The sequence below is a fragment of the Phallusia mammillata genome, chromosome 1 (genome assembly GCF_965637545.1).
Source record: "Phallusia mammillata chromosome 1, kaPhaMamm4.hap1.1, whole genome shotgun sequence".
NCBI classification, from domain to species: Eukaryota; Metazoa; Chordata; class Ascidiacea; order Phlebobranchia; family Ascidiidae; genus Phallusia; species Phallusia mammillata.
The window spans coordinates 26,483,306-26,511,262 of record NC_137252.1 but is presented as its reverse complement, the minus strand read 5'-3'; the positions used below and the strand labels follow the sequence as shown (position 1 = coordinate 26,511,262).

Here is a 27,957-nt window from a genome sequence, read left to right as displayed (position 1 = left end):
GTTAATCTAATGAGAATATTCTCAATAACCCTAAATTTACTGCTATGTCAATGCTTAGTTTTTCCTGAAACTTCGATACCACGTATCAACATTTAACACACAGCACTTCAGAGAGGAACTAATTTATGCTGACTCATCAAAACAAACTTTCATCCCATGATTGCAGTAATCAAATTTGTGCGGCTGATACGTTGAGCATTTAAACTAGCTCTGTTCTCTTTTTCAATACGAAACGAGATCATAGAAATATTTCATGCTGGTTCACAAAAATAATTTATACATAGGTCTACAGTCCTGACTTTCGCTTTTGTGCAAATTATAGACATCAATAGACAACTGGAACATCACCTTTTTGTTTTTGTGTCTAAACCGTTGTTGCTTGTCGAGCGTATTGATTAATGATAATAATACACTCTGTTCGAACGGCTATTTGCGACCCTTTCAACCCTTTGTTGACGCAGGTTAGTCCTATTAATAATTGATAAAAGTAAAATGCTAAAAAACTCACATTGCATCTTTTACGTTAATGCCACTATTGAAAACATCGTATAAGAAAAAAAAAAACTCAATCATTCAACAATTGCGACCTAAACTTCACTTTTGGACAACTGGATTCAAAATAAACTCGATCAAATAACTTTTCTAAATTTATATTTTGCTTATACAAGAAAAACAGTATCTGTGTGAACCACGTAACGGAATGCATACACAAGTAAATAGAAACACAGGAATCACAAAATAACACGATGTACATTTAAAGCAGCCATCACAAATTTGAATGACGTCACACTGTGTAGATTGTGACGTCATAATTTCAGGGAATCCACCGATTGCATGGTTGAACGGACACGCTCGGCCTCCACCTCGTCCTGTAGGATTTCCGTTCTTTGTTGCAAAGATTTTACCTGCGAAAAATTAATTAACAAGCCGATATAAAACAGGGTTAAATGTGTAGAACTATGAAACGCATTTCATTGTATAGACCAGTGGTTCCCAACCACTTTGACGAATTCCCCCCTTAACAAATCAAAATATGTTCATTCCCCCCATAGAAAAAAGATTTTTTATCAACTTTACAGGTTATATTCCCAAATCTGAAGTGTCCATTTACAAATCACATTTATAAATTTAGTAAATTCCTCCCCTAAAGTTTGAAAATTGCTCCCCAGCTGGGTACCACTCGTGTAGACGTTTTACCCAATCGCTTCTATACGTTTTTTCACTAATGATAACAACAGATTTCAAGTGATTTTCCCCCATTTTTTTCGGCACCCCCCTTTAATAAGCAGTGCTCGCCCCTCGCTATATTAAAAAATATGTATTATTACGAAAACCCAAGGGTCTAGCACAGGGGTGGGCAAACTTTTCAGTGCAAGGGCCGCATTCAAAACTTTATAATCTTATCGGGCCGCATGGTATTTCACCAACGGTCGCCAATTGCTTGCTTGTTGTTTCGTTTTAAAACATTGATGTAAAGAATAAGGTTTGTATCATATATATACCATTTAAAGTCGCCTAAGATGCTCTGATTAACAATTTCTAACTTGTGCACAAGTTTAGCTGAACAGAGCTAACTGTGTATGACGTCATAAATTGTATTGTGACGATTGCAGTCCCCGTTTTTTCGCATTGTTTGCACATAATAAGCGGATAAAAAGCCTGGCGCATATGGTTACTAGACTGGTAATCTTTTTTCCAGTCCCACAAAATCTGTTTTAGCAGTTTGAAAATCAAAATATTTAGCAAAATAGATTGCGGCCGCAGGTTGTGCACCCCTGCGCAAAATTATTACGTAGTATATTTTCAGCTTTATGCAAATACGCTTGTTCATTATTGTACAAACATTGGTTGAAACCCTACAATTGTAATTGTTTCAAAAAAAACAAGTGTTTGTTGCAACAAAGGCTGAACCACGTTTTTGTTAATGAAGTCCTTGTGCCAAAGTTTGGGCGTCAACAGTGCAAAGTGGGCTGTATTTGAAAACGTGAATCGCTTTTACTTTTATCGAACGAAGAAATTGTGTCAAGTGATGATTTGCATAATAACGTGGCAGGCTAAAGCACGTGAAAAGTATCTGTGTTTAGTTCCAAAGTATCGTGGCAGTGTTTTTTAAAGGTGTTTCCCCAAATTTCTCCAGCGGTTTCCCAAAATTTGGAAATGGCTATTTTTTGGTATTTAAATGAAACACTTGCGGTCTCTTAAAACTACTTAGCGGTCACCCAAACCAAACCTTAAAAAAAAACTGATCGTGTGGGTACAGATACTGTACATGGTATTGGTATCGGCAAGTCACACCCCCCGTATTTTTAAAACTCTGCGCCTGTGCTCATACTACTATTCAGCGTTACTCGGAAACATTTGGCGGGCCGCATGAACTCCTTTGCCGGGCCGCATGCGGCCCGCGGGCCGTAGTTTGCCCACCCCTGGTCTAGCACCTCTGGTTAACATCCCCGAAGCCAAGGGGGTTGAAAACCAATTGTAAACAATAAGCTGCATTTTTACATTTTTACATTTTTTAGAATTGTAAACAATTTAAACAAAATGACCAATGGCTTGACACACATGAGTAAAACTGAGTTTTAACCTGAGACTTCAGACAGGAAATCGTTTCTTCCAAATCGTCTTTTAGCGATTTGGGAAGCAGTCCCTTCATCCTTTCCTCGTATTGCATCTTTACTCTTGTGATCTACAACATACACAAATGAATATTAATCAACAGTCAAAAAAAACCAAACTGAACATAGTTGTTAAGAAGTATTTTTCTAGCAACAGAAAAAATTTAAGGATGCATTACAATATTCAGTTTACACAAAGAATATCAAATTTAGTCGAATTGCTGTTTGAGAATTTGTTCAAAGCGAAAAATAAATAAATAAAATCTGGTCATGACCAAATAAAAATATGTAATTCAAAATAACACGATCAACTTCCATTGCTCTTTCGGTTGATGCAAACAGTATGCATAAGTATGGGTTAAAAGTTCATTTTGCTTATTTATGTAAATATCACCAACTCGAAAGCGCGAATTTGACTTTAATAATTTATTTGTTGCATTGAACCTCCAGTTAAACAATTAAATTAAGTGGTGATTTGTTTACAACAACGAAACAAAGTACGTTCCATTCTGTTTCGTTTCCGAAAAGTGGTTTAGGGTATTTGTGCGGTTTGCAAAAACACACCTGATCTTTGAGCTCGTATTCGAGTGTTTGCATTTCGCGTTGTATCTGATGACATTTCTCTCGTTCGTTTTCCAGCTCCGTTTGCGAATTCTACAAAGAAACAACGAGACTATAATTTTAACTGAGTCTCTTGTCCAAAAAATAATAACCAAACTAATTCAATACTGTTCTATATCTTGCGTCAGGAGTCGGCAACCTATTCGACGCGTGCCAATTTCCTTGTTGTCTTCATGTGTGAATGACTTCGCGTGCCAACGTTTTTCAAAGTAATAGTGGTTTGTGCCAGCAGATATCAATAATAAAGAGAGAGCAGAGTGTTTTGAGCATAAGGCTGAATTTTAGGATAATGGCATGATAAACATTGAAAACAAGCAATGGAGGGTAACTTGTTACTAAAGTAAAATTTTTCAACAACACTATTTTTTAATTCATAGTACATCCGCCAATTTGACATACTACCCACATATCTTGACCACAAAATGTGAACGCTCTAAACCTTATTTAGCAAAACCAATTAAAAGCGACAAATAAGAAAAGTCAACCAAGCCATCATATGTACTAAACATAAACACTAGAATTCATATATTTTTCACATAAAGTGGCACAGACATACCATAATAGCAGCGCCCATTTGTGCTCGAATCTTATTCTGTTCATCTTCTAATTTAGCTGAATTCTGTACAATCAGGTCCTCTACTTCCTTTTGCATTCCGACCAGACGATCTCTCGCATCATTCTCCTTCCTCTGTGCATCCGATATTCGATCCTGGGCACGATCTAACTGCTGCCGATAATCCTCTTCCATTTGATCCAAGCGACTTTTTGCCTGTGATCCACAATGGTCATATTTTTTGGCGATTAAATAACTGTCAATTGTGTCATGGTGTATCAAAAGCGTGTAAAGTAACATAAAGTCCTCTTGGTCACGACCTACAAAGCACTGGTTTATCTTTTGTTGCTATAGAAACAAACACAGTGAAAAAAAAAAACGGAATGATGATGTCGCAACAAAAAAAAATAACATCAATAAACTGTTGTGTCGTTTAATATACTGACAATTTGGGGTTTTTCTAATAATCCTATACTGTAACTTTCTTGTTCCATTAACAAGTCGTTCATCTCTGCAACAGACTAACACACAGTACAACACAACTATTAAATTCTTTTTTTTTTATTGAAATACAGTTGCCAGAAGAGCTTTATAAGGTTGATATTATGCCTGGCAGCAACAGCCTATACCTTTTGGGTTTGCCTTTCCAGTTCCGCCGCATGCTGTTGATGCATTTCCATGCGCTGGCGGTCGATCTCGGCCTCTAGTCTCGCAACAGCCATATCATTGTCACGTGCCGCTTTCTGACGCTCTTCCTCGCGCAGAAGTCCAAGTTCAACGAGTTGTTGACGACGGAGAGCATTTGCTGACACTAATTCCTCGCGCAAATCGCGGATCTGCTGTTCGAGGCCGCTCACAACCTGCAGAATTTTTTTATTATGTTCACTTTATTATGACGTCATAACAATTGAAATGCCATTTTTCCCCAAACCAAATTATTTCGCTTTAGATCTTCACCTATAAAAAACGGAATTACACTCTTGCATAAGACATATAAAAAACGGTTCTACCTCTTGATGTTGTACTCTTCTTTCTTCTGCAATTTTCTCCTGCTCCTCCAGCGCCTCCCGGAGCCGAACTTCCGACGAGGATAACTGCTTCTCATACTCTCTCACGATGTGATCCCTCTCGGAGTTGGATCTTTGTGAAAGAATTCCTTTCTCGTGTTCATACATCACTCGTGTTTCGGTAAGCTGTTCATAAAAATGCATTAACAAAATAAAGTTTTTGGTTTGTTTTAACGATTGAAACACGACAACAAAATGAGACGCACTTAAAGTTCTTTTGTACGAATGCTTTTTTGGCGTCTGTTAGTTTTGAAGCATTTTCCCTTAGAATATCCATTTTTGAATTCAGTACAACCATACAGTAACGTAACAAAAAGGAGTTGAAAAATAGTTTTGTATGTCATCCAATTTATATTTGTACTGACATAAATAGCGGTTAACCTAGCGCACCTGACCCATATACAGACTGATCGGGATTCGTCCCCGGGAGTGTCCTGGGTTCGAATCCCGTGAACGACAAAGGGCAATTTTCAGTTCTCGGACTGCCGCCTGATTGTCGAAAAATACAACAAAAAATAACGGTTAAAACCGTTCAGCTTTAGCATTAAAGCGTTTCAAAACAAATCTTTCCATTATCAGTGTTACATTTCCCTAAAATGCTGTTTTAGGTCAGTATCTGTGTGTTAAAATTTCTGGCAAAACCGTGTTTCATTAAAAAAAATATTCAACGTCATAAATTGAAAAAGAAAAGCTAAATAGAAGTATTTTCTATTTTAGTTGTTCTCTGTCGGAAAAAAAGTTTAGCAAAACCTCTTCATTATGTCTTTCTTTGAGCTCTTCAATCTGTTTGCGGAACTCGTCTTGAAGTTTGTCCCGAGTCAGTTTGCTTTGTTCCAGGTCGGCTCCCATCTTTTCCAGCTGCCCTCTCATATCGTTGTAGACTTTTTCTTGCGCCTCGTTAACCTGAAGGTTGAATGATACTTTCAATTGCGGTAACTGATAACCGTAACCAGAGGTCTAAAGCAACTAACGTCACCAAATAGCAACAACAGTTTACCACCCGACTTATAACGATGAAATTACATTTGTATGGGATAAATATGCGTGAAAATATTTTTTGACCTTATTAATTGTGGTTTCTTCCATTTTTTAATGGTTTTGTGTTCACTTTACTGTACCATGCACATAGATGTTGTTTTAACGATAAAGTAGAGTTTAAAATAAGTGAACACCATTTCCAAGACCTAATCGGCAATGCAGTGGTTTAAATGATTCATTACGCTAACGACGGTCTCTCTGTCACGATTAATACGTCATAATCACCAAGGAGTTCCTGCAACTCATGTTATGCCAGAAAAAAAGCATTTTCGGCGACTTAAGCTTAATAGTACATTCAGTGGTTTGCATGTTTCACAACAGGGGTGTCAAACTCAAACACCTTGGAGGGCCAAAAATAAACTTTTCAGTTCGTCGTGGGCCGCACTATCAAACATTTGTTACAGTGTAACATGGCAATAAAAAACATAGCATGATTAAAAAGTAAAATGTTTATCACATTTAAAAAAAATTGTAATAAATTACAAACAGTTATACAGTGTAGCAGAGTGAAAGAACCAACTGTGCTTTATTGCTTTGTGTGAAACAATGGCATACAAGACGTAACAATAGCAATTGCTGACTCTAAAGATGGATTATTTCGATCATCGTAATAATTAAAACGTTGCATATACCACTAATAGACAATCATTGTATCACGTGAACTCACTGGTCTGACAGGGTATTTTGCCTAAATAAAACACAAAACTTCTAAAAGTTTTTTCGCGGGTCACAGAAAAACTCTTGAAGGGCCGCGTTTGACACCCCTGTTTTACAACATAATGTGCCAGAAAGTATTAAAGCCAAAAACCAATGTTTCAAATGAATTAGAAAGGGCACTATGACCTCATCCAAAAATGTATACAGGCAACCATTCAGAACGTTCGCGACATATTGGTTCTGTGTGATAATTTCATTGTTGTTGAGAATAGTGTATAGTTGGGCTTTTATTCCGGCAGGTACTTCAGTGGTATATAAGCTGTTGCTGCCAGGCATAATATCAACTTTATAAAGCTCTTCTGGCAATTCTATTTTTGCACCGACGTTTCAACGTCCTATATGGGTCGCCTTCATCAGGGTGAATAACATTGAAAGTGATGTCGAAACGTCGGTGCAAAAACACAATTGCCAGAAGAACTCTACAAAGTTGGTACTTCATCTGGTAAATCCATTGTAACTCCCGTTTCCGAAGCAAACTTGACATGCCATATTTTGCTAACTAAAGTCGTAAAGATCTTGGACCCAGTACTTGGGATAAGGCCCAGCTACAGTGGATATTTCATAAGCCTTTACTGCGATTTACCTGTTTCTTGTACGACTCTATAGCTTGTTCAGCCTGAAGACCGGATTGCTTTTGAGCGACCGTCATTCGAACAATCTGTTCGTCTTTCTCCCTGCACAAATATCACAATATACTTTTCGAATAGGTTTTTACCGGTTCTATTTAATTGACTTATTCAACATGCAAAAATCCCACTAGGACATAGCTACAGCAATCTGATCTTTTAAAAGTGGGGAACTTGAGAAAAATCGTGTTCTTTATTTTCGATTTCGGGGTATTTTTGTGAGGCTTGTGATTCGACTTTCGGCGGGCTCACCACCGAGCCTGTGTAAGTCTCGGTGTAATTTGGTAAAGAGCGGGAGTCCCGGGTAAGCTGATGCTGTCTCGGGTTTAAATCCAACTGCAAGTTAGTTTTTCTAGCCTATGCCTTGCCATAAGGAAATGCTTGAAACAACGGATTGATAGGCCTGGCATATTATGCCTGAGGCAAATTTTGAACATTTTGTTCTTACTTTATCACGACTTCCAAAGACTTAATGGTTCTGTTGGCTTGTGACTTATCTTGATCCCATTCGCTCTTCAGCCCATGAACCTGTTTGTCATGGAGATGTTGCATGTTCATCACATCCTGTTGGTGTAGTGATTCTCGTTCCTATAATCATAAATGCAGCTGATGGTAAAGTATTTACAAACGACATTTTTGAAGAGAGGGGTGCAAAAGAAGCATATATTTGTTTTTGCTAAGGCGGTCAAATGCGAAGTAGTTAACGGGTGAATGCTTCATAACCTCTGCTATAAATGTATAGCGTTAGTAAACTGTATTACAATGAACAATGTAACTGAGCATTATTTGTTTTTATTGGCGGAAACTATTTTTATGGGGTTGAAACACGGGTGGCTTTTTGATCACTTTTATTGATGCAATTATAAAGGAGGAGCGTTTAAAACCAATCAGCAACGTTTTTTTTCACAGGATTCACACCACAGCCGAGAATCCTGATCATTTTTTTCTCATTGCAATTCGCAATTAACTTTTCCACACCATCCCACTAATAGTGAGCTTCAGCGACCACTAGTGGTAAATCAACGCGCATACAAAATTCACCAAAAGGCAACAAACAACACTCTCGCATCACAAAATGAACTGACCCTTAATTCTCGTTGTCGTTGCTGCTCGCTATCTTGTACAGCATGTTTTAGGCCCTGGATTTGGTCTTCGAGATCCCTGATGGTTTCCTGGGCTTTGGACGCAGTCAGAGAACTTTCCTGCTTCAAATATTCGATGCTTGCTTCCAGACGACTGATCGTGGATTTACTAGCGGTAGCTGCATCCCGCTTCTGAGTTTGTAGTTCCTTCCTCAAGTCCTCGCACCTAAGAAAAGTCCAACAGCGGGGTATGTAGTTTTGTAATGTTGCAATGCGACGTTAAGAACTTATTCATATGTAACCCTGTAAATATTGAGTCGGAAACTTTACAAGCTATAGAAGAGCCAATAGAGTCACTTATTTTTTATATTTATGACACAAAAATGCATGGACCAAACTTCAAGAAAAGATTAGTTCAACATATAATTTAATATCAATAGAATAATTTATTCTTTATTTCGTTAAGCAATGCAAACTAGGATTTGACTGATAACCAGATTTTTTTGCCAAGCACTTTTTTAAATAGCAGAATTGGATAGTAAATTTTGACTAATGAAGTATGGATGTTGCGGTTGCCAGAGTTTGTCACAAGGTCGTGCAGGCGAAACTTTCAATTAAAAGGACCTTTGTTACATGCTTGGTTTCTAAGTCGGATTTTGTTCACATACAAACCACCGACCTCAAGCAAAGCGTATTAAACAGGCAAGCTCACAATTTATTGCCCTTGGGGCGTTAAGTAAGAGTCCAGGTCACACTAAACCGTTGGGACTAAAACTACAATAACTGTTACTGCAAAGTGTACTAGAAAAGAAATAAACCAAATTAATGACACGGATCAGTTAAGACATAGATGAACAGCTGGGATCAGCCCAGAAGCTTCGACGCATATCAGCGATCACGACACACTTCTATAAAAATTATATTACACCAGCACTATTAAAGGCGTTATACCGAACCAGCTAATGCAGCATGCGAGCCAGGCAACGGTCCTTGTGATTTAACTTTCGGTGGGTTCTCCACAGTTGGTAGAGCGCGAGTCCCAGAAAGACTCCTTTTTTCGGTTCGAATCCCACCCTACGCCTTGTCATATGGTAGTGAATGCTTGCTGGCCGGCTGATTCGGTATAACGCCTTTAATAGGCCTGGTTGACTACAATGACACGGATATTTGATTTGTTACCTTTCCAAGGACACGCGTAGTTCCGCTTGCATTCTGTCACGCTCATTACAAACTTGTTGTTTTTCAGCGAGCAGGGATTGTTTCACGCTTCCAAGACTTTCTGTCTCCTGCGTGAGTTGAGCTACCCGACCCTCAAGCTCACTTACAACCAGTTTCTAAACAACATAAAACAGCATGGTCGCGATGCTTTAACGGATGGATTTTACTTTATAGGCAGTTCCCTCAAAATGAGAAGAGCACATTAACAGCAATATCTGTGGCGTTTTAACAGAAACTTCGAAATGGCCACATAGTTAACAATATACATTATGTATGCTGGATGTTGCCAGAAAACAATGTTAGCAACAACCTTTTGGTCTATGTTTGAAACATAAAAAGACCTATTATTGTAAGCTATGTGTGGCACGAACAACCCAAGTAAAGCTTTGGCAAGTCGCACAGTGAAGCAAAAAGTTTCATTCAGTAATTTTAGTTTTTTTTTAAAAAACATCTCATTAATATTCCTTAATTAGACACAATTTTGTCGTTTTAATGCAAAAATTCATGTTTTGTGTGACCTAATGTTGAACCGAGTCAAAAAAAACTTCCTTTAAGAAAAAAACAAAACAACAACGATGGAACAAAAAGGGATAAATTACCCCATGACTTTAAATAACACTTTTTCATTTCTCATTTCGAAGGGGTACAACTGCAACTTGTTGAATCAACTGGTTTGCATTGTCGGAGTAGGCTGTGCATAATATTACGCATTTACGAGTTTAAATTACTGCCTCGTACGTGGTTCTGCAATTCTTACCCTTTTTTAAAACATGGCCAACTTACAGTTGCTTGGGTCTGTGTGTTATATTCTTCTTCCATGGTTCCTAAGCGGTGGTTGGTATCGTCCAATAACTCCTGAATGTTTTTCGTGTGTGTTTTCTGTAATTCGTATTTGTCACGTTCCATGTTTCCAGCCATGTCGTGAATCTGCGAAAAAGAACTACTGGTATCTTGTTTTTTTCTTCTTTCAATGTAAAGAATGGCGTTTATTTATTACAATTTTACAGTAATTTTTGTGCAGTTGGTCCTTGGTTGCCTTTTTGGGGGGATTTTACATCATTCCCACAACGTACATCGCTCGGTACGCGTAAATCTCTTTACAAACCGAACATATAAGGAATGGGAATGTTGTTTTACAAGATATACCAAATCAACTTTTTTTGCTTCAAAAATACTATAAATAAACTTGCATGTCCAATATATATTTTTAGAGGATCTATGCTTAAAAAATAAATACCACATAAATGACATTATACAGTAGTTTGTAAGCATAAAAGCCACAAAAAGGAATCACAACATGAGTAAAGAATTAATTTCTCCACCTTCGCCTCATATTCCGATCTTAGATTTTCCGCAGTTTCGTCGATCAAACTTTTCAGATCGTCTACTTCCTTATCGTTCGCATCCTTCATTGCTTGACGCTCTTTTGCAGCCGATTGGACTGTTATTTCAAAACATTGCGTTCATTTTAACGTAAATTAAAGGGAAAACGAAAACTGGAATACGAACGGCGCAACGATTTGTCACTAAGTTTTTTTTTTTTGTATAGATGTGAGTAGCAACTGTTCCGAAAAGGGCAGTTATTCAGTTAAAAACAAAGTTGCCATTGAAGTAGCATACATCGCTTTTAATCTTTTTTCGACAAAACAATAGTCACTATCAGTAAAATAACCATCGAATATTTCATTATTATTTTCGAAAAAAAAATCATAACTTAGTGAATGCTAACAATTGTTTGATTTGTTGTTTTTATTTTGAATGAGGTTATGTTAAGAAATTCATCGTTACGCTTATTTTACATGTAGTAAAAAGTACAGTCATTATATAATTTTTCATTCTTTCCAAACATTTTTTGCACTTTAGGTAATAAGTACATTAACGCCATTTATACAAACAAACTAACCTTTCTTTTCCATCTTTCTCTTGCTTTCCTCGTAATCTTTCTCCTTGGTTTTGTAGTGACTTTTCAACTCTTCGATTTCATTGTTTTTACGATCAAGTATCTAAAATTTTATGTATTTATACATGCGTGATAGTTGATCTGCATGGGCTGAAGGGCTGAACCCACTAAAGTATGTTGATGATAGTAAATCACTACATAGCATTCTGTTTTATTACGAAACTCATTACTTTCAACTTCAGAGAATGTGGTATTCTTTATTTGAAGTGCAAAGGAAATAAATTAAACTTATTTTCTCCAGGATAAGACGTTACCTTTTGCACGGCAAGATCATGTTTGTGTTGAAGTTTTAGCTTTTCCTCGTGAAATCTCGCTTCCAGAACTTTCGTCTTCATCTCAAGCTGTTCAAACAGTTCACCAAACGTTGTGAAACAAGTAAACAGATAAAAGAATGATAAAAAGTGACCACAAAAATTTAGGGTGCAGCAGCATTAGATTTAAACATGGGTGACCCTAGCTAAGAATCTTAAAAAAGAAAAGGCAGTTAGACAAACAACTGTGCTTTTGCAGAAAATTGCGCTAACGAGCAGCAATGAAACAGCAAAAACGTTCAACAACTAAGCAATACACCCTGTTCCAACTTTTTCGTTTGTTTTGTTTACACTATACGATTGTAGTTGCGACTAAACAAATCATAAAACAAGTCGCTTCTTTATTCTGATAAACCCTAAAAAATGTGCTACAGTCGATTGAAAAACGCTTGCTTGGTAGAAGCTAGTAATTAAACAACTATTTCAAGTCTGATTTGAAATTTCCAAAACCTTGACACAAACTTTCTTTTAAAACAGTCTTATGATAGCTCGGCACCAAAATAGTCTACGATAATTGATGAAAATTGGCAACTTAGATCTTAGTCATAAACTTGTTACGGGGTGCGGCACGTTGGAAAAACCGCAGGTAGAAGATTATACGAGGCGACTTAGCTAAATCGGTCGCTTACCTCTTTCTCGTGCATTCGAACCAGGCTCTGCTCGTCTCGAAAAGTTGAACCTGAAACGAAAACAGGAAGATTAACTGAGAAGTACAGCAAATGCGAAAATTAAGTGTCTTGTAGAAAAGATTTGTATGCATTTCTTTTGTTACGTGCATATATGTGAGGGTTACAGACCAAATCAACGTCGTTCCAGGTGTGTTTGTAGCGTAAATTATTGGTGACTATAGACAAAATAAGACTTAAAAAAATCGGTGTATGGATATATTTTTATGTATGGATACATATATTTATGTATCAAGAAAAAAGATTCGCATTTAACACCAGTTTTGCGAAGTCATTTAAGCTACGTTTAAATTATTGATATATTTAGCTTATGGGGCATATTAAATTTCTGCCTGTCGTTAGTGGCTGCTAGAACAATCTGGTAAAAAGTGAGGTTTAACCCAAGTATTAGCAAAAACTGAAAGACAAATAGCAGGCGAGTTGAAGGAGAAGATTTTAACTTGTTTTTGTACAACAACAAAAAAGGAAACTGAATAAAGGTCATGTCGTGTTTTCCCATTCCACACGACAAGTGTTTTATTTTGTGGAAACCACGTTAGCCAAGGGTCCGTAGCCACAAGCCACCGCTCAGTACCAGTTCGTGACGGATGAGTAAAAAAAAGATAGATTATGTGCACTTGACACAAGGAATGTAGGTGTCAATATTCAGCGATCACTCCTTAGTGGGAGATAACGAAAACAACGTCGTCATGTATCTCCATAAATCAGCATAAAGGAGACTTGAAAGTGCAAACCCCGAATGTTCGCCAAAAATGCCTGCTTGAACCGTTCGAGCCAAAGAAAGTCAGCAAGGAGAAAGTACAGCATAAACCGATCACACATTTTCTGTGAAAGCGAAAAAATCTACAGACCGGCAATCCGTTTAAATTGACTTTTGTCGAATTCTCAGAAGCAATAAAATACAAACAACCCTAGTTCAAACACAAGTACTTACTACTACTTGATGAGTCAATAAAATCTGCGTTTGCTATGGATCACATACGGCACACGTACAAATTTAGGTGGCTCTTTTGTAGAAGAACAGAAAAAAAAACAGGAGAACATCACTTTATGCGGTTTGCGTTTGGAAAAAAAGGGTCTTATCGGCTCCAGATCATTTGACTTTGTCTCTAACGGCAGGTTTTGTTTTCAAGTTTTGGCTCCTATACGTGTGCCTGTTTAGGTTAAATAGAAGTCGCAGTACAATTGTTTTAGTTGCTGTTTTTGCAAACAAACAAAAACGATGATGGTGTGTGCAATTTTAAAATATTTACGACGAAAAAAGGCAGATAATTGTTTGGATTTTTTTTTCTTAAAGGCGATTATTGCGTCACATTCAGACATGTTACGTATAATAAGAACCTATGTAGTTCGAAGCAAAAATTAAAGCAGGGTGAATAAGATTACAAGTTTCGTGTAAGGGAGGTCTAATAGATCTGTGTCTAACATTTTGGCCTATGTGACCCACCGGCTGAGAAACGCTGTCTTATAACATTCAAAAGCCAAAAAAAAATCAGTTCAAAACAGTTGTCACGCTACAATTTTTAACCACTGTGTTATAGAAGTATATACGGAACTTGGCAGCGATCGGCAGCGATCCGTGAATTCGGTATAACATCTTTCCGCATACGGTTCATGAGTAGGACCACGTAACCTTGCATGTCTTTCCGTGTCAGATGCCAAAGTGAGGGTAAAGCGAAAGCTTTTTTCGGGTAGAAAAGTCGGAAGAACGCATGCAAAATAATCCGCCAGTCTTTAACGCAAGTTGTAAACAGTAACCTTAGCCCGAAGCTACACTTTTGCTAAAAAATTTCTGTTTGGAGGCTAGCCAACAGCTGGTTATAGACATTTGGAAAAGTTCAAGGTGCGATTGAGGAAAAAGATTGTCAGCCGAGCTTAGTTTGAGCATAGCATTTTTGAAATAGTAGGCATGGCTGCTTAGGTAAAAAAAAACACCATTGAACCTTGCTTTAAGCTTAAAAAATTAGAATCTGGCTTCGTCAGTTGCATTTTATCATAACAAAGTAGAACCATTGCTGCATACGGTTGAAAGGCAAGTTACAAGTTATAGTCACCGTATCTATGGTTCATCTTTCGGCTTGACCAGCAAAGCGTGTTAAAAATGTCAAGGTTGCCAGCTCGCAAAAGTGAAGGTACCAACGCACGACTTACAAAACACGATACGATTTGTTACTTTCTTTCAATCATTTTTATGGGGAAAATGGGCGACGCCAATTATAACTAACAAACGTGATGTTTCACCATCCTGCAGGCAGGAAACCTTATTTACCACTGGCAGAATACAGATTATGACGGATTTCTTTGCCTGATCACAGCTGACAAAAACCGCCCTTTCCGAAAGCCAATTTTGGTGACCGTTGAAACGCAACCGCCCTCTAGTCAAATATTTTTAGTTTCGAGTTTCAAAAATAAACACAGAATACAGTTAATTTTTGGAGTTTTTCTACAACAATTTACCTCACTTATGGAATCGCGTAAACAACAAAGGATCGCGGCTACAGGCGAAGTTGGAAAAGAACCAAAACGTCGGATTAAAGTATTGATTTATGTATTTTGGGCGCTTTTTGGGCGCTTGGTATTCTATTTAACGCACCGACTAGACTAGAAAAAATCGCTTGACAGTAACACTATGCCATCCATTTTACCCGAAAATGTACGTACCTCATTAGCATAAGAAAATGTACCTTTTGGAAGTTTTGTTACTCTAAAAGTGTTCGTTTTGAATAGTACACCATATGTTTTTAGAAAAAGCTCTTTTCTTACAAGTATTAGTCCCAGAATTTAAGCCATATATCTATACGTTAAAGATTTATGGTTGGTGAAATGCGATACAACAACGATCACCGGGGTTAAATTTGGAGTAAAATGAATGTTGTGGCAAGGTGGTGCCAATTTAGGTCTTCGTGCGGTCGAAACCAACACTATTAGTGGTTTGTCACTGAAACACGTCGTATGTTATGTGGTCGGGTTTCTCACCGGGCGCCTGGCCACTGCAAGAGTTAAATGGCGTGTCATATACAAACCGTACCTTAGTGAGTTATTAAGAATGCTGTAAGGTGTACTGGGTTATTAAAACACTTCAATTTTCTCCTATATTTCTATTTGTAGCGTTGTATAAAGTTTCGCAGCTTTCAAAATCAACGTTTCCGTTCTGTTTAATAGGAACTAAGAAACAAGATGCCTTTGTCGGCGGTAAGAATTTTTTTAAGCTTAGTTTATCGCAACAAAGACAAGCAACATGTAAAATATTCTCCTGGATAACATCCTAGAAATTAAATCCATATGTGTATGTCTAAACTTAATGAATCTGGACTAGAAATAGATTGCAATATTGCAAACTACCCTTAGATAACAACTTATAAATGCGACAAATCTAATAATTTTGCTACCGATTTTCAGATAAAACCCAAAGCATTAAGGGCACACAAGCATATTTTGCGACCAGCCAAGAAGATTGGAGTTGTCGTTCTCATTCTGATTCAATTCGTGCGGCTCTTTGGAATTGGAACAACCATGTATTTCATCTACAAAGCGATTGGCTCAGATGTAAGAAACAAATTAATTGGTTCAAGATCAGTTCAATATTGTTGTTTCATAAAACACAAAACTACCCTATCTGACGAGGAGAACATTGGTCCTCTGTAAATCAGTAAAATAATTGCTTTTTGCTTGTAAGCAACCTGATAGTTTTCCGGTGTAAAGGAACATACGAATTATTAACACAAACAATAGGCCAAATGTTTACCAATGAAGCTTAAACCTTACGTGTTACTTCGTTTTTCTTTTTTAATGGGTTATAATGCGTATTTTTTAACAATTATCCCAAAGGAAGCTAAGTCAAGCCCGAAATGCCCTTCGGCGCTGCAAAATAACACAAGTACCGTATAGCCAAGATATTTTAGCAGGGTTTTAGAAAGTTGTTGGTTAGCTTTTTTTACTTTTTCAAAGATCTCTGACACCTTATTTAGATATGCGTAATGTTCTGTCGAACTTTACTCAAACAATGGCGTGTATCTTTTAAAGCATGGGGTTTCGGTAAAGTTAAATGACTTTGGCCGTCAGTTCCTGATACTTGGGCCGATCAAACAAGGGGACCAAGTCCCGTAGCTGTTTAGTGGAACATTAAAATAGTAAAACTGCAGTTTTCCAACGGACAACAAATTACCCTCGAAGTAGTGAGGCCCTGGAATAATCAACAACGTATTCAACGATTTCTTGTGGAGTGGCTCGTCGTAAATGTCACGACCAAGGCCAAATAAAGAAAAATGGTCATAAACCACACAACTGTCAGTAAAGGAGAATGGAGATGTTCGCAGAAATTGATCAAAATACGACAAGAAAGTTCAGGCCAAACGTCGGAAACCGTGTTATATATATACTGCCTTGTACATACATAATTACATGTTAGGCCCCGAAGTGATGCGCCTATGGTTCGATCCGATATCGAAATGGATAATTTGGAGAACTTATTGCCGCTAAACCTTCTTGTCGAGACGTCGTCGTTTAATTGTATTAGTAAAATCTCCCATAGTCTTGGATCGTTTCTGTCGCAGGAATGCCCAAAGCACCCTAGACGCGGTAGAAATAGCTGTGATATACTTTACTATAATTGACAAAATAACAAATGTCCCGTTTTTGGTCATCCATTTTTTGTGCGTGTGGGGGGGACTTATATCATACAACAGAAACATTAAACATCCATTGTAATGTTACCAAGAAACCATATCGCAAACCACCCAGAAAGCGTAGGCTACACTCGAATCTTCAGTACCATGCAAGTATGATCACAACGCAATGTGATGTATTTTGCAGGAAGGTCAAATCGGATCATTTGACCAAGTTCAACCCGTGGACGACTGCAATGATAGCTCCATGACGAAAACGGAAAATTTGGCTACCCCAGCCCTTGGCGTAGTTGCAAGAGATGATAGTGGAAATTCAGACAAAGCCGAAAAGGGTAGGACCCTAAGCACTAGTTTGCTTTTTGTTGACGTCTTAATGGCTTATTTCTGTAAAGCACAACTAGGTAATATTCACATTTAAATCACAATTTGCTAATTTGTCCATAATTTGACAACATTTGTCTGTGTAGACAGCATGCAAAACTATTTGTCAAATCGCAACTCGCACAACAACAAAAAAACTGACATAACCTCAAAATTTCAGAAGAAACTGCAAACTATTTTTTGTTTGCAAACTATTCTTATGAAAGAGGTAAACCCAGGTATTTGATACGACAAGGTAGTGCTTATTGTGGCAAGCTCTTTCTTCACACTTAACACCATACCAAATAAAAAGCTGCAAAACATGTTTTTTAGATAATTCGTTTCAAGAGTGGCTGCTGTTTTTTGTTCCCATTCTCGAAGTTTTTGTATCGCTCGTCATCACCACTTTGGTGATGGGCCCTTTATCGCCCCTAGTGACCATTCGGCGATGGATTATGTGGTTGTTCAAGTAAGTAAAGTTGCACGTCAAGGAATGCAGTTAGTAAGTCGTTTTGAAAACGCAAGCAAAACGGTGTTGAAGTCAACAATGTGTTTTCAATCTTTTTTGTTTTTTTGAACGATTTATTATCTATTGCAATACATAAAACACTGGACCAAAATTGAGGCTTGCAAATTGTTATAACCCACTGTTTTACCTAAATTTACAACAAAGCATTGGTTTGTCTCGGCCACCCTACAATAGATACTTGGAGGACATCAATACAATACCCAAACTATATGTAGCTGACGTGTTTCTTTCAACGCAGGATGCGAATGTTTTGGATGCGATTCGTTTGGACATTAACAGGAGCTACATACGCCATCTTGTACGTTCAAAACCGCAGGTTGCTATACCAACAAACCGGCAATCCGCAATACCTCGACAGCAACCTCGTTAAAGTGTCACTGGCCTTGACAGCTTTGGAATACGGCTGCCTGGGTATGGTGGAAAGCATAGTTAAACTTGTTAAAGTAGAAACCATTGAAAATCGGCTTCACAAGCACGACAAAAGCATCCGTGGATTTTGGAAGAAAATGTGCATGTTTGGCTACTATGTGTGTCTGTTGGCCTTCGCCTTGCGCAGTTTCTCGATGTCTTTATACTTTGGTATATTATCCGTGATTTCCAACGACAACGATGTGATAAGCTCGATTCAGCCTATAGTGCTACCGCCTGGAATGGACAATCTATCTCCAGGCGAGGCAATTAAAGCGGAAAATGACATTCAACAAAAACTGAAGCTATATGGATCCATAGTGGTGGTGCTACAGATCTACTTGGCCATCATAAGGGGCAAGTTCTACGGCTTTTTCATGCACAACTTTTTGTCCCATTTCCTGTACGAAGCTGATCACGAATATTTTCAAGCGGACTTGAACGCTGAAATGGGTTCGGAAAAAAATCAGCGATGTCGAGATTCGGTTTTACTGGTCGGCGAAGTTACATCCGATGAGCGCAGCGGCAACGGCGAATGCGTATGATGTCAATACGTCCCATTTCGGAAGAGCGCGATAAACAAGTTTCTGTTGTCGCAATCGCTTTTAACCTTGTATATGAAACTTTTAAACAGATGGTCATGCAACCATCTCGTATTTGAAAAGTTATGGAATTAAATTCCGACGTTTGCCATTTCTTGCAGTTTTATACAAAAACTTTCCATCAGCCTATGACGTTTTTGAAGAGCTGTGTGTGCCTTTTGCCTTTAAGCTGTTAAAGTGGCTTAGGTAAGAAATCTGTCACATATATACGTCACACAGCAAGCAAACCCATATACTCTATCGCAAAGCAATTGTATTTTGATTGTATGATGTTGAACAGTAACAAGATCTTTGTTTTGTAAATTTTGTTCAAGTGTTTTAGCAATTTTCCAATAGCACCGCAAAGAGTGCATTTGAGATTTAGCAAACAATTCGTTATTTATTCATCCATTTCAAAATCCAACTTAATTTTTGCTTACACACATTTTGGTTTTTGCACAAGGGGATAAGATGTTACTCATGTTTTCAAAATGTCTTTAAATGTCCGGACTTTCGGACCAACCAAAAGTGACATTTCATCGATATTACGACGTAAAACTCGTAATGGTGGTACTTGACAGAGACTTTTAACCGCAAACGGAAACAACCTCTACAAAATTTACAATCGAACACCGACAAAAACGTTATCTCGCAAAATCCCATTGCATCACCTGTAATTAAAAGCAGGACGGGTCTAAAAATTCCGAAGAAAGGGGTTAAATTCAAGTTATGCCCATATTATGTGTGTAAACGGTTTAAGATACTTAAATCATCAGCAAGCAATAAAACAAGTATACAGAGATATATTTCAATGCATAAAACCAGAAATGCGTGCACAAAAATTACCATCTGGGTCAACTCTCACTCTTAGGGGTATTTGCACCCCCTTGTCACCCACCATTAGTCAGTACCTGCAAAGCGGTTCAACTGAAGGAACGAGAGTTTAAATGTATGACCACACAGAAATGTAACTTACACAAAAAAATCCATTATTAATGCGAAACCTTGCCTCCGAAGATCGAAAAGCAATGCTCTACATCGATTACATACGAGATGTGGGAAGATAAGCGTCAAACACATTAATACAAGAGGGAAAAACGTCAGCAAAGTGGCTGTTAGAGTCCTAATTGTAATGCGTTCGTTTAGTTTAGATAATTTCATGCAGAGCACCACTAAATGTTTGTTGGCTGCAAATGTAACCGAAATTGCCTCAAAAACAAGTGTCGTTGTGTATTAAACTTGAAATGAACAACCAGGGGTCAATTATTTGTTGTGTGTTTGCAGCTATAGCACTAGTTTTCTCTGGAAATACATTTGGCAGCAGATTAAACTAAAGCAACATGGCTGATTCGTATCTGCACTCCGCCCTGAAAAGTTCTGCAAACATTAACATCACCTTACAGGTTTCTAATTAGCCTCAATTGGTATTTAGTAAGTTAGTTTTTTTTTTAAATTGACATGTCGACACAGAATTTGTCTCTACAATTGTTTAGCAATAAATAAAGAGTGTAGTAATCAGATTTGTCGGGCAGTTCGGGCCGGGTTCGAGCTTTGGTTTAAACAAATGAGTTTAATTCGGGTCTGACTTTACATTGTGCAAGTAGTTTTTTTAATATAAACTGTCTAGTTAAGTAGCTAGTTGCTGCCCAACAGCACCAAAACGTGTTGTTAAGGCTGTAGTCTATTTTTTTCATGGTGTATGTCTACTTTACTAACAGGCAAACTTTTGGGCCCAAACGAGATTCTCAAAAACGATTCGGGTTCGAATTTCGGGCCCGCTTATAACTCTGGTAGTAACCTGTCTTTTTTCAGCAAATGAAGAGTATAAGCCCCCACGAGCTGATATTGCGACCAGCCAAGAAGATCGGAGTTGTCGTTCTTATTTTGGTTCAGTTTGCGCGTTTGTTCGGAGTTGTGACCACAATGTATTTTATCTATCATGCGGTTGGGACTGGGGTAAGAGACAACATACGAATCCGGTTAATCGAAGCTTTAAAAAGGCGACTTTTGTGTGTTATTTTTCTCTCTCATAATTATTGGCTCAGGATTCACCATCCCGACGCAATTAAGTGAAATAAGCGATTGCCCAGCATGCAATTAACCACACTTGCCTGGTGGTACTTCATTTTTGTAGGATGCACTTCTTACAAATTCATTGATTGAATATTGTGCCAACTGGTAAAAAACTCGGTGCTTTTTCAGTATTTACACTACTACTAAAAAATAAGTTTGGTAAAAACAAAACGCCAACTATGTAGTAACAAAAACATGAACGTTCGACCATTACAACAAAAACTACCGCAATTAACTATAGGACCGCTACTTCAATGATTAAATCCGGTGTTTTACGCAGGGAAGCCAAGTGGGTGCATTTGATGAAACTCAGCCAATGGGCCCAGGAGGAATCGAGGCAAGCGATTATTCACTCAACTATACGGACCAAGAGACCCTGTGGCCTGATTATGGCAGCAACGAAACTACCAGCTCAACATCCAAAACAGTACAAAGCACAAACGCAGACGCAAACAAAGGTAGTTTTCTGACAACAACACGAGGTGTCGTTTAATAAGTCAAACAGCAACCTAAAACGAGAAAAACGTTCAAGGCCAAAAATGTACATGTGCATTGTGATTTAGAGTATTTGGTATAACTGAACGCGCTTTTTACACCGAAAGTTGTCAACCTTTTTACTGTAGTTTCACCATTCATAAAAGAATAAGTTTATACCCGAAGTTTATTTATCAAACTAATTTCGCATGCTTACAAATGATGAAAATGCATTGCATATTTTTCACTGATGATGACAATTGTTTTTGTCGACCTTGCTGCATAACAGGTCTGTTCCTAGGTTCAGTTTCGTTTAAAGAATGGCTTCTGCTATGGGTCCCAACCTTGGAGGTGTTGGTGTCACTGGTGATCACGTATCTTGTGATGGGCCCACTTTCGCCGAAAGTAACTGTTAAACGATGGATCCTGTGGCTCTTTAAGTAAGCAGGGGTCTGATGTATTTTAAGGCCTTTGCCACTTTGTTTTGGTTTCAAACGAAAGCAAGACTTAAGATAATTCGGATAGTCTCATTAGAATAGGACCAAGTGATCGAAAACTATTTACTGATTTCAAAAAAGGAAACATTTAGACGAAAAGTAGTCATACGCATTACTTTACCAAATATATGTCGAACTATGTGAAACAGAAACTTAGCTAACTTTACAAATTTGTAATGCCTGTGTAATATTTAAAAAAGACAGATTTTACAGCGAACGCAAACGTTCAAACTTTTGGCAGGATGCGAGTGTTTTGGATGCGCTTGGTCTGGACGCTCACAGGAACCATGTACGCTGGTATCTACATTATGAACCGCAAACTGCTTTACGAGCAAACGCAGAAGGCAAAATTCTTGGACAGCAACATGGTCAAGTTGGCTTTGGCAATGACAGTTCTCGAATACGGCTGTCTGGGTATGGTGGAAAGCATTGTGAAGCTTATCAAAGTGGAGACAATCGAAAATCGGCTCAGGAAGCACGACAGCAGTATCCGTGGATTTTGGAAAAAAATGTGCATGTTCGGCTACTATATGTGTCTTTTGGCCTACGCATTTCGCAGTTTTTCGATGTCGCTATACTTTGGTATTCTGTCCGTTGTGAACAGCGCCGGGAACACCAAGCTTGTCACAGTGATCACGCTACCGCCCGAGATGAACGCTCTGTCATATGATGAACAAATGAAGGCCGAAAATGAAATAAGGCGACAACTCACATTGTATGGAGCCATCGTTGTTGTACTGCAGATCTACCTGGCCATCATCAGAGGCAAGTTCTATGGCTTTTTCATGCACAACCTGCTATCTCATTTCCTGTACGAGGCTAATCATGAGTATTTTCAAGCCGACCTAAGCACTGATGTTAAACCAAACAGAAGCAAGTCTTGCCCGGGACACGAACCCCCACCTTGCCCATGTGAACATAGAGATCGTGTTATGAGTTTGTGATTTCTATTTGAACATAGCCTGAATTTAGTGAAACGTTGGACACTGGGATAGTGACTTTGGCTTGCTGTGTAAACTGAGTATTTCTATGTACTGTGTATGTTTTATACGTGTATACATATATATTGCCATGCATAAGTATTTTTGCTTGTTCTGTCATTTAAGTTTATGTTAGTTTAACATAGTGTTTTTGTTGACACACTTTGAAGCAACAAACCAGTTCATGCACACATTTTTGTGTTGCAGAAAGTAACTGCTGAAACCCTAAAACAAACCATAATGATTCAATATGCTTGCGCCACCTTAATTCTTGAATTTCCTTAAGTAGGAATACAGACATCCCTGGTTTTAAAATCTTGTATTGCATTTTCTGCACACAACAGCGTTTTACATCATACAAATTATGTAGGCAAAAAAGAATCCTGACTGTTTAAGTTCGTTAGATGGTAATTAACACAATGTTTTATGTTTCAGGGTCAAAAATTTGCCACACTCTACCTACATAACCTGGTTGATTGCTGCACAGCAATAAAAAATAAAATCACCTAAAGTGGTACTATCTTGTGTGCTAGAAATGCCAGCATTTTGTATACCAGTTTGCAAAAGCTTACAATGCATCTGGCATTCTGTATTTGTACATTATTAAGGACTATACAAGCATGCAGTGCCTACCTTTCAATGTGTCCTTGAAGTCTAGTTTCTGTATCTGAAAAAAACAAACATTCTGTAATTATAAAGTTATAATAAAAACTTTTAATGGGTATTTATGTGCCACATAAAATTAAAATTTTGAGCAAAAACTATGTATAACAATTTTCATATTGTTCTACAGTTAACCCAACTATTGTTGTACTGAAATTCGAAAAAAAACATACTGATACTCACAGGTGAATATCTTCCAGTATATCCGTGTTCAGGAACTTCTGATGCCTTTTAAAACACAAAGACAAAGTCATCTGACCAAATGTAACGACATATAGACATGTATGAACAAGAAATGTGTGTTACCAAAGTATATATTCATACACACAAGAAAGTCAAATTCCTCTTGCATGAGGGTTTATGATTTTTTGGGGTTAAAGAAATTGAAGGCAGCAAAATATTTGATATGGTTTTATTCAGTGTGTTGCAAAGTTGATCATGGTGGTAAAGGCATTTTGGAAAGACTGCGACATACAAGAGGTTTGAACAAAAGAATTCACAGCAAGGAAACCAAACAACTGTTGTTACCAAATAGTTGTAGTAAACAACTAACAACAATTGAAGCTGTTTGGGCTATTCACACAACATAGTATTTTGTTTCACCAACCACATGGGACTTTTACTGTTCAGAAAATGTTTTAGTAATTTTTTCCAACCAGACTTAGTTTTAAAAGCACAGATTTAATTTTTTGAGACATTAAACATACATCTGCTCATAAATTTTACAAACAAAACAAAATATACAGGTCTACATAGTTACAGATAAAGAAATAATTGCTTTTTGCCAATAGACTAAGTTACCAAAACTAATTTCCACATGGACTTTGCATAAATAAAGTGTCATTTAGTACCTTGTAATGTACATTTCTTGCCTGCAGTGGTGATGATGTAACATAAGGTTTTGTGTTGCTAACAAAGTCTTCATTTTCTTTGTCCCCTAAAAATGAATCTACATTTATAAAATCTTACCAACATACGTTTAATTTGAACTACACAAAATTTCACACACCTAAAATAAAAAAACTAACATATTTATTGGTTGTTAACATTAGCTTATATTACTAGTAACTGGCAAAACAATATTTTAAATTAAAACTTACCCAACAAAAAAGTGGAAGATTCTTGTAATTCATTTTTAGCCCAGTCTGGGGTGGAAACTTGGTTTCGATTCATTTCATGATGCCTTGTTGCTTCTTGTGGCTCATCAAAGAATATTGACTGCATCATACATTAATATGGCTAAGTGTATTTGCTCAATAACATATTGCTTGTTTAATGATTTAAATGCATTTAGCTGTTTAATCACTAAAAAATTATTTTGAAAACATTACACTGCACAGACAAAACAATTGGATGATAGTTTTTTTATTGTAACAGGTGGTGCACATAACCTTATTTTGTGTACTTGTACAAGTCAGTAATGGTCATAACATCGGTTAGTAATGCAGAAATTAGTTGCCAAGATTTTAACAAACTACACTTTCAAAATATTTATTGAAGTGTTATTTTAAGTTTACCATGTAGGAAGGCAATGTACTCAATGGACCAGCTTCAGGGCTTGATGCAAATGGGCCATCCAATGTCCCTCTTTGAAGCATGCGAAGCAACATCTTGGCATGCATGTTCCTATTTTTTCTAAAACATGATACACATACATGAGAACAAAAGTCACACTTTTACATTAATGCTTGTTGTGTAATGGATTAGTATATATACAATTAAATATATGTGGATTTATCATTAGAGTTTGGCATATCAATATGCCATAAACATTATGAACACCTGTAATAAGTTGGTGTGAGTTAATCATAGTCTGGTGACTTGAGGAATTAAGAATTGAGCAGATGTGTTTATTTGGAAAAACAAAAAAAAGAGTGTTTTCACATCCAAAATGCTAAAAATGGTTTCCAGAAGATAAAACTGCTTGGAATGCATAAAGGTATTTTGTTCTGTGTTGGAAACTGCACACAAGTGTTAACAGAAACTGATGGTAGGCAAACCCCAGTCAACACAAGTTTGTTAGTTTTAAAGTGCTACAGGAAGTTAACCATGAACTCTACTGACCATGTTGAACTGGGTATATTGCAAAATAATCTACCTTGCAGTAGAAGATCCAACTGGTTCACAAAGTTTCTTGATCCACAAAGCACAGCGTTGCCTTTCTGTTATCAGCAAAATATGTGTGTTTAGGATAGTAAAAAGAACTAGTACAATTGGTTTGTTTGGTTTTGATAATTGTCTTACCATACATAACACTTAATAGAGATTTGCTTTGGACCATTGCCCAGTTGTCAGGAAGAAATACATTTGGATTTTGAGATAAGTTTAGATTATATAATGTGTTCTTGTTATTGAAATCAAAACCTTACCTTACACTAGCTAAAATTGTGAGAATTAGGTGTTTTTATGGTGTCGCAACATTAGTTGTCAACAAACAATCAAAGCAATTAGATCAGTGGTTCTCAAACTTTTTTATGGTCGGGGCCAAATGGTCTTTAAGTGTGTAGGGAGCCGCAAAAAACAAAACCTTGGGAAAATCACTAAAGAATATGACTTTGAATGCTAAAATAGCAATGTTTGGTGGTTTTCTGAGGTCTGGTTTGAGCCGCAAAATAAGTAGTTGGGAGCTGCATGCGGCCCCGAAAACCAAGTTTGAGAAGCACGGAATAAGATAATCAACATACCGGTTTTATGGGGTAATCTTAAAACGTGGGGCTTCATATCCACCAGATATTGATCAAATTCAGCATCCATTCTCATCACTCTTGGCTCCACAAAATACTCATTAAGGGAGTTACTCATTAAATGAGAAAACACTCACGATCACTAAGCTCAAATTGAAAATCTATATAAGTCGCATCGCTACGAATTTCAATTTCTACCATGCCAACGTATAATTCTGTAAGTAAAAGAGTATTTGTTCTGATCATAAAAAAGTTAGGTTATTAAAATAATAATCTCAATAAAAACAAGCATTTCAACCCGCATTACAAGAAGATTATCTCTTAAACTTTACCGCGTTTCAATAATTGTAGCGGTTGGCCGTGCCAGTATCGGATATGTGAAAGTGATGTATCCGATCATGCGAATGATTGAGATGAATGCTGTTCATTTGGAATTGTTTTTGTTTTTTTCATATGGTACTTTATTAACATAATTGCCGGAAGTACATAATAATCAAGTCAATGAATGTGTCGCGTCTTTGTCGACAGAAACAGACCAAAAAACATATGGGCACACACACAAAAATCGAACATAAATTCGTTTTCAAGTAATCATTCTAGCTTTTGAGCAGACATTCAACAATTGTGGTGGATACAATCCCCGAGTTTATTCATCCGATTTGGTGTTTCGGTCGTAACCGAATGTTTTACGCATAATGTTCCAAGTAAAAAACGTGTCTGTTCCGTTTAATTGCGTACCGCAGAATCTTTTAAATTTGCAATGACAAAAAACTGAGGATCCAGGAACAAAAACTAATAAAATCAGAAGGGTTTAGCAATCTAGGGGCCACATTAATTGTCTTGTATGTCCTGGTGGTAAATGCCGTCGTGTTAAACGGTCGCTAGGTGATGTTCGGAGTTTTAATTAGGCATTTTAAAAAATGGAAACTAGCTAGTTCTAAACTATCGCTATGCATACAGTAGGTCTATAAATGTTGATAATTTGGAATAATCTGGATTAAACAGAAAATATTTATGATTATTGATATAAATCAGTTCTTAGTTGAACCAAAGTCTTTACATAAACGTATGTAAAGACTATGGTTGAACCACAAACAAACACTATCATCATCATGGCAAATGAAATCTAATAAGCAAAATATGTGCAGGACTTTTAACTACATGATTCCATAATCTTTAGTTTAGACAAAGTATAGGGCATTATTTTTTATTTACCTGTTTTTATTTTATCTTAAAGTGACTGGTGGATATTTGTAAACCAAGCATCACTAAAAACTAACCGCTACAAGGTCGAACTTAACATATGTTTTGACCTCGTTTTCAATCGCCGATAAACGATAGCATATCAGTCTTGTTTGTCAACAATAGCATCGACGTGTATTGAATCAAACGAGTAAATAAACAAGCGTTGTGTAAAATGGGAAGCTTTTGGTGTACGGGATGTGATACAGCTACATCATTGAGAAAGTGTCAAAATTGTGTTAACAGTTCCGTCAATTTGCTGTGAACATGACTGTAAAACCGGTAGCGAAAAAAAAGTGCCCCCTTTTGCCCCTACGTGGCGGCGCCCATGATACCATGTTGTTGTT

The 27,957-nt window shown here is 37.3% G+C and overlaps 3 protein-coding genes across 4 annotated transcripts; 2 read left to right on the top strand and 1 right to left on the bottom strand.

The window, feature by feature from the left end:
* Nucleotides 1-634: 634 nt before the first annotated feature.
* LOC145217811 (centrosomal protein of 112 kDa-like) lies at nt 635-26,585 on the bottom strand. 2 transcript variants are annotated; one of them, XM_080085150.1, is made up of 23 exons: nt 26,369-26,585; nt 25,783-25,846; nt 25,202-25,319; nt 24,785-24,902; nt 24,536-24,621; nt 23,868-23,912; nt 23,655-23,688; nt 12,438-12,487; nt 11,752-11,838; nt 11,441-11,540; nt 10,860-10,981; nt 10,321-10,464; nt 9,499-9,653; nt 8,323-8,545; nt 7,686-7,825; nt 7,195-7,285; nt 5,607-5,759; nt 4,800-4,982; nt 4,419-4,649; nt 3,793-4,005; nt 3,180-3,269; nt 2,585-2,686; nt 635-905 (listed from the first exon to the last, which is right to left on the bottom strand). In XM_080085150.1, the coding sequence occupies exons 1-23, from the start codon at nt 26,484-26,486 to the stop codon at nt 807-809; spliced, it is 2,766 nt and encodes a 921-aa protein (XP_079941276.1). In that variant the 5' UTR covers nt 26,487-26,585; the 3' UTR covers nt 635-806. The 2 variants fall into 2 exon arrangements, with proteins under 2 accessions (XP_079941276.1, XP_079941284.1); XM_080085158.1 differs by having other exon boundaries at nt 10,860-10,978; nt 26,369-26,579.
* On the top strand, nt 17,818-19,038 carry LOC145217845 (uncharacterized). Its single transcript, XM_080085190.1, has 2 exons — nt 17,818-17,948; nt 18,247-19,038. The coding sequence occupies exons 1-2, from the start codon at nt 17,893-17,895 to the stop codon at nt 18,959-18,961; spliced, it is 771 nt and encodes a 256-aa protein (XP_079941316.1). The 5' UTR covers nt 17,818-17,892; the 3' UTR covers nt 18,962-19,038.
* Nucleotides 22,232-24,351, top strand: LOC145217854 (uncharacterized). Its single transcript, XM_080085200.1, has one exon. It carries the CDS (start codon nt 22,284-22,286, stop codon nt 22,983-22,985), a length of 702 nt encoding a protein of 233 aa, XP_079941326.1. The 5' UTR covers nt 22,232-22,283; the 3' UTR covers nt 22,986-24,351.
* Nucleotides 26,586-27,957: the final 1,372 nt, after the last annotated feature.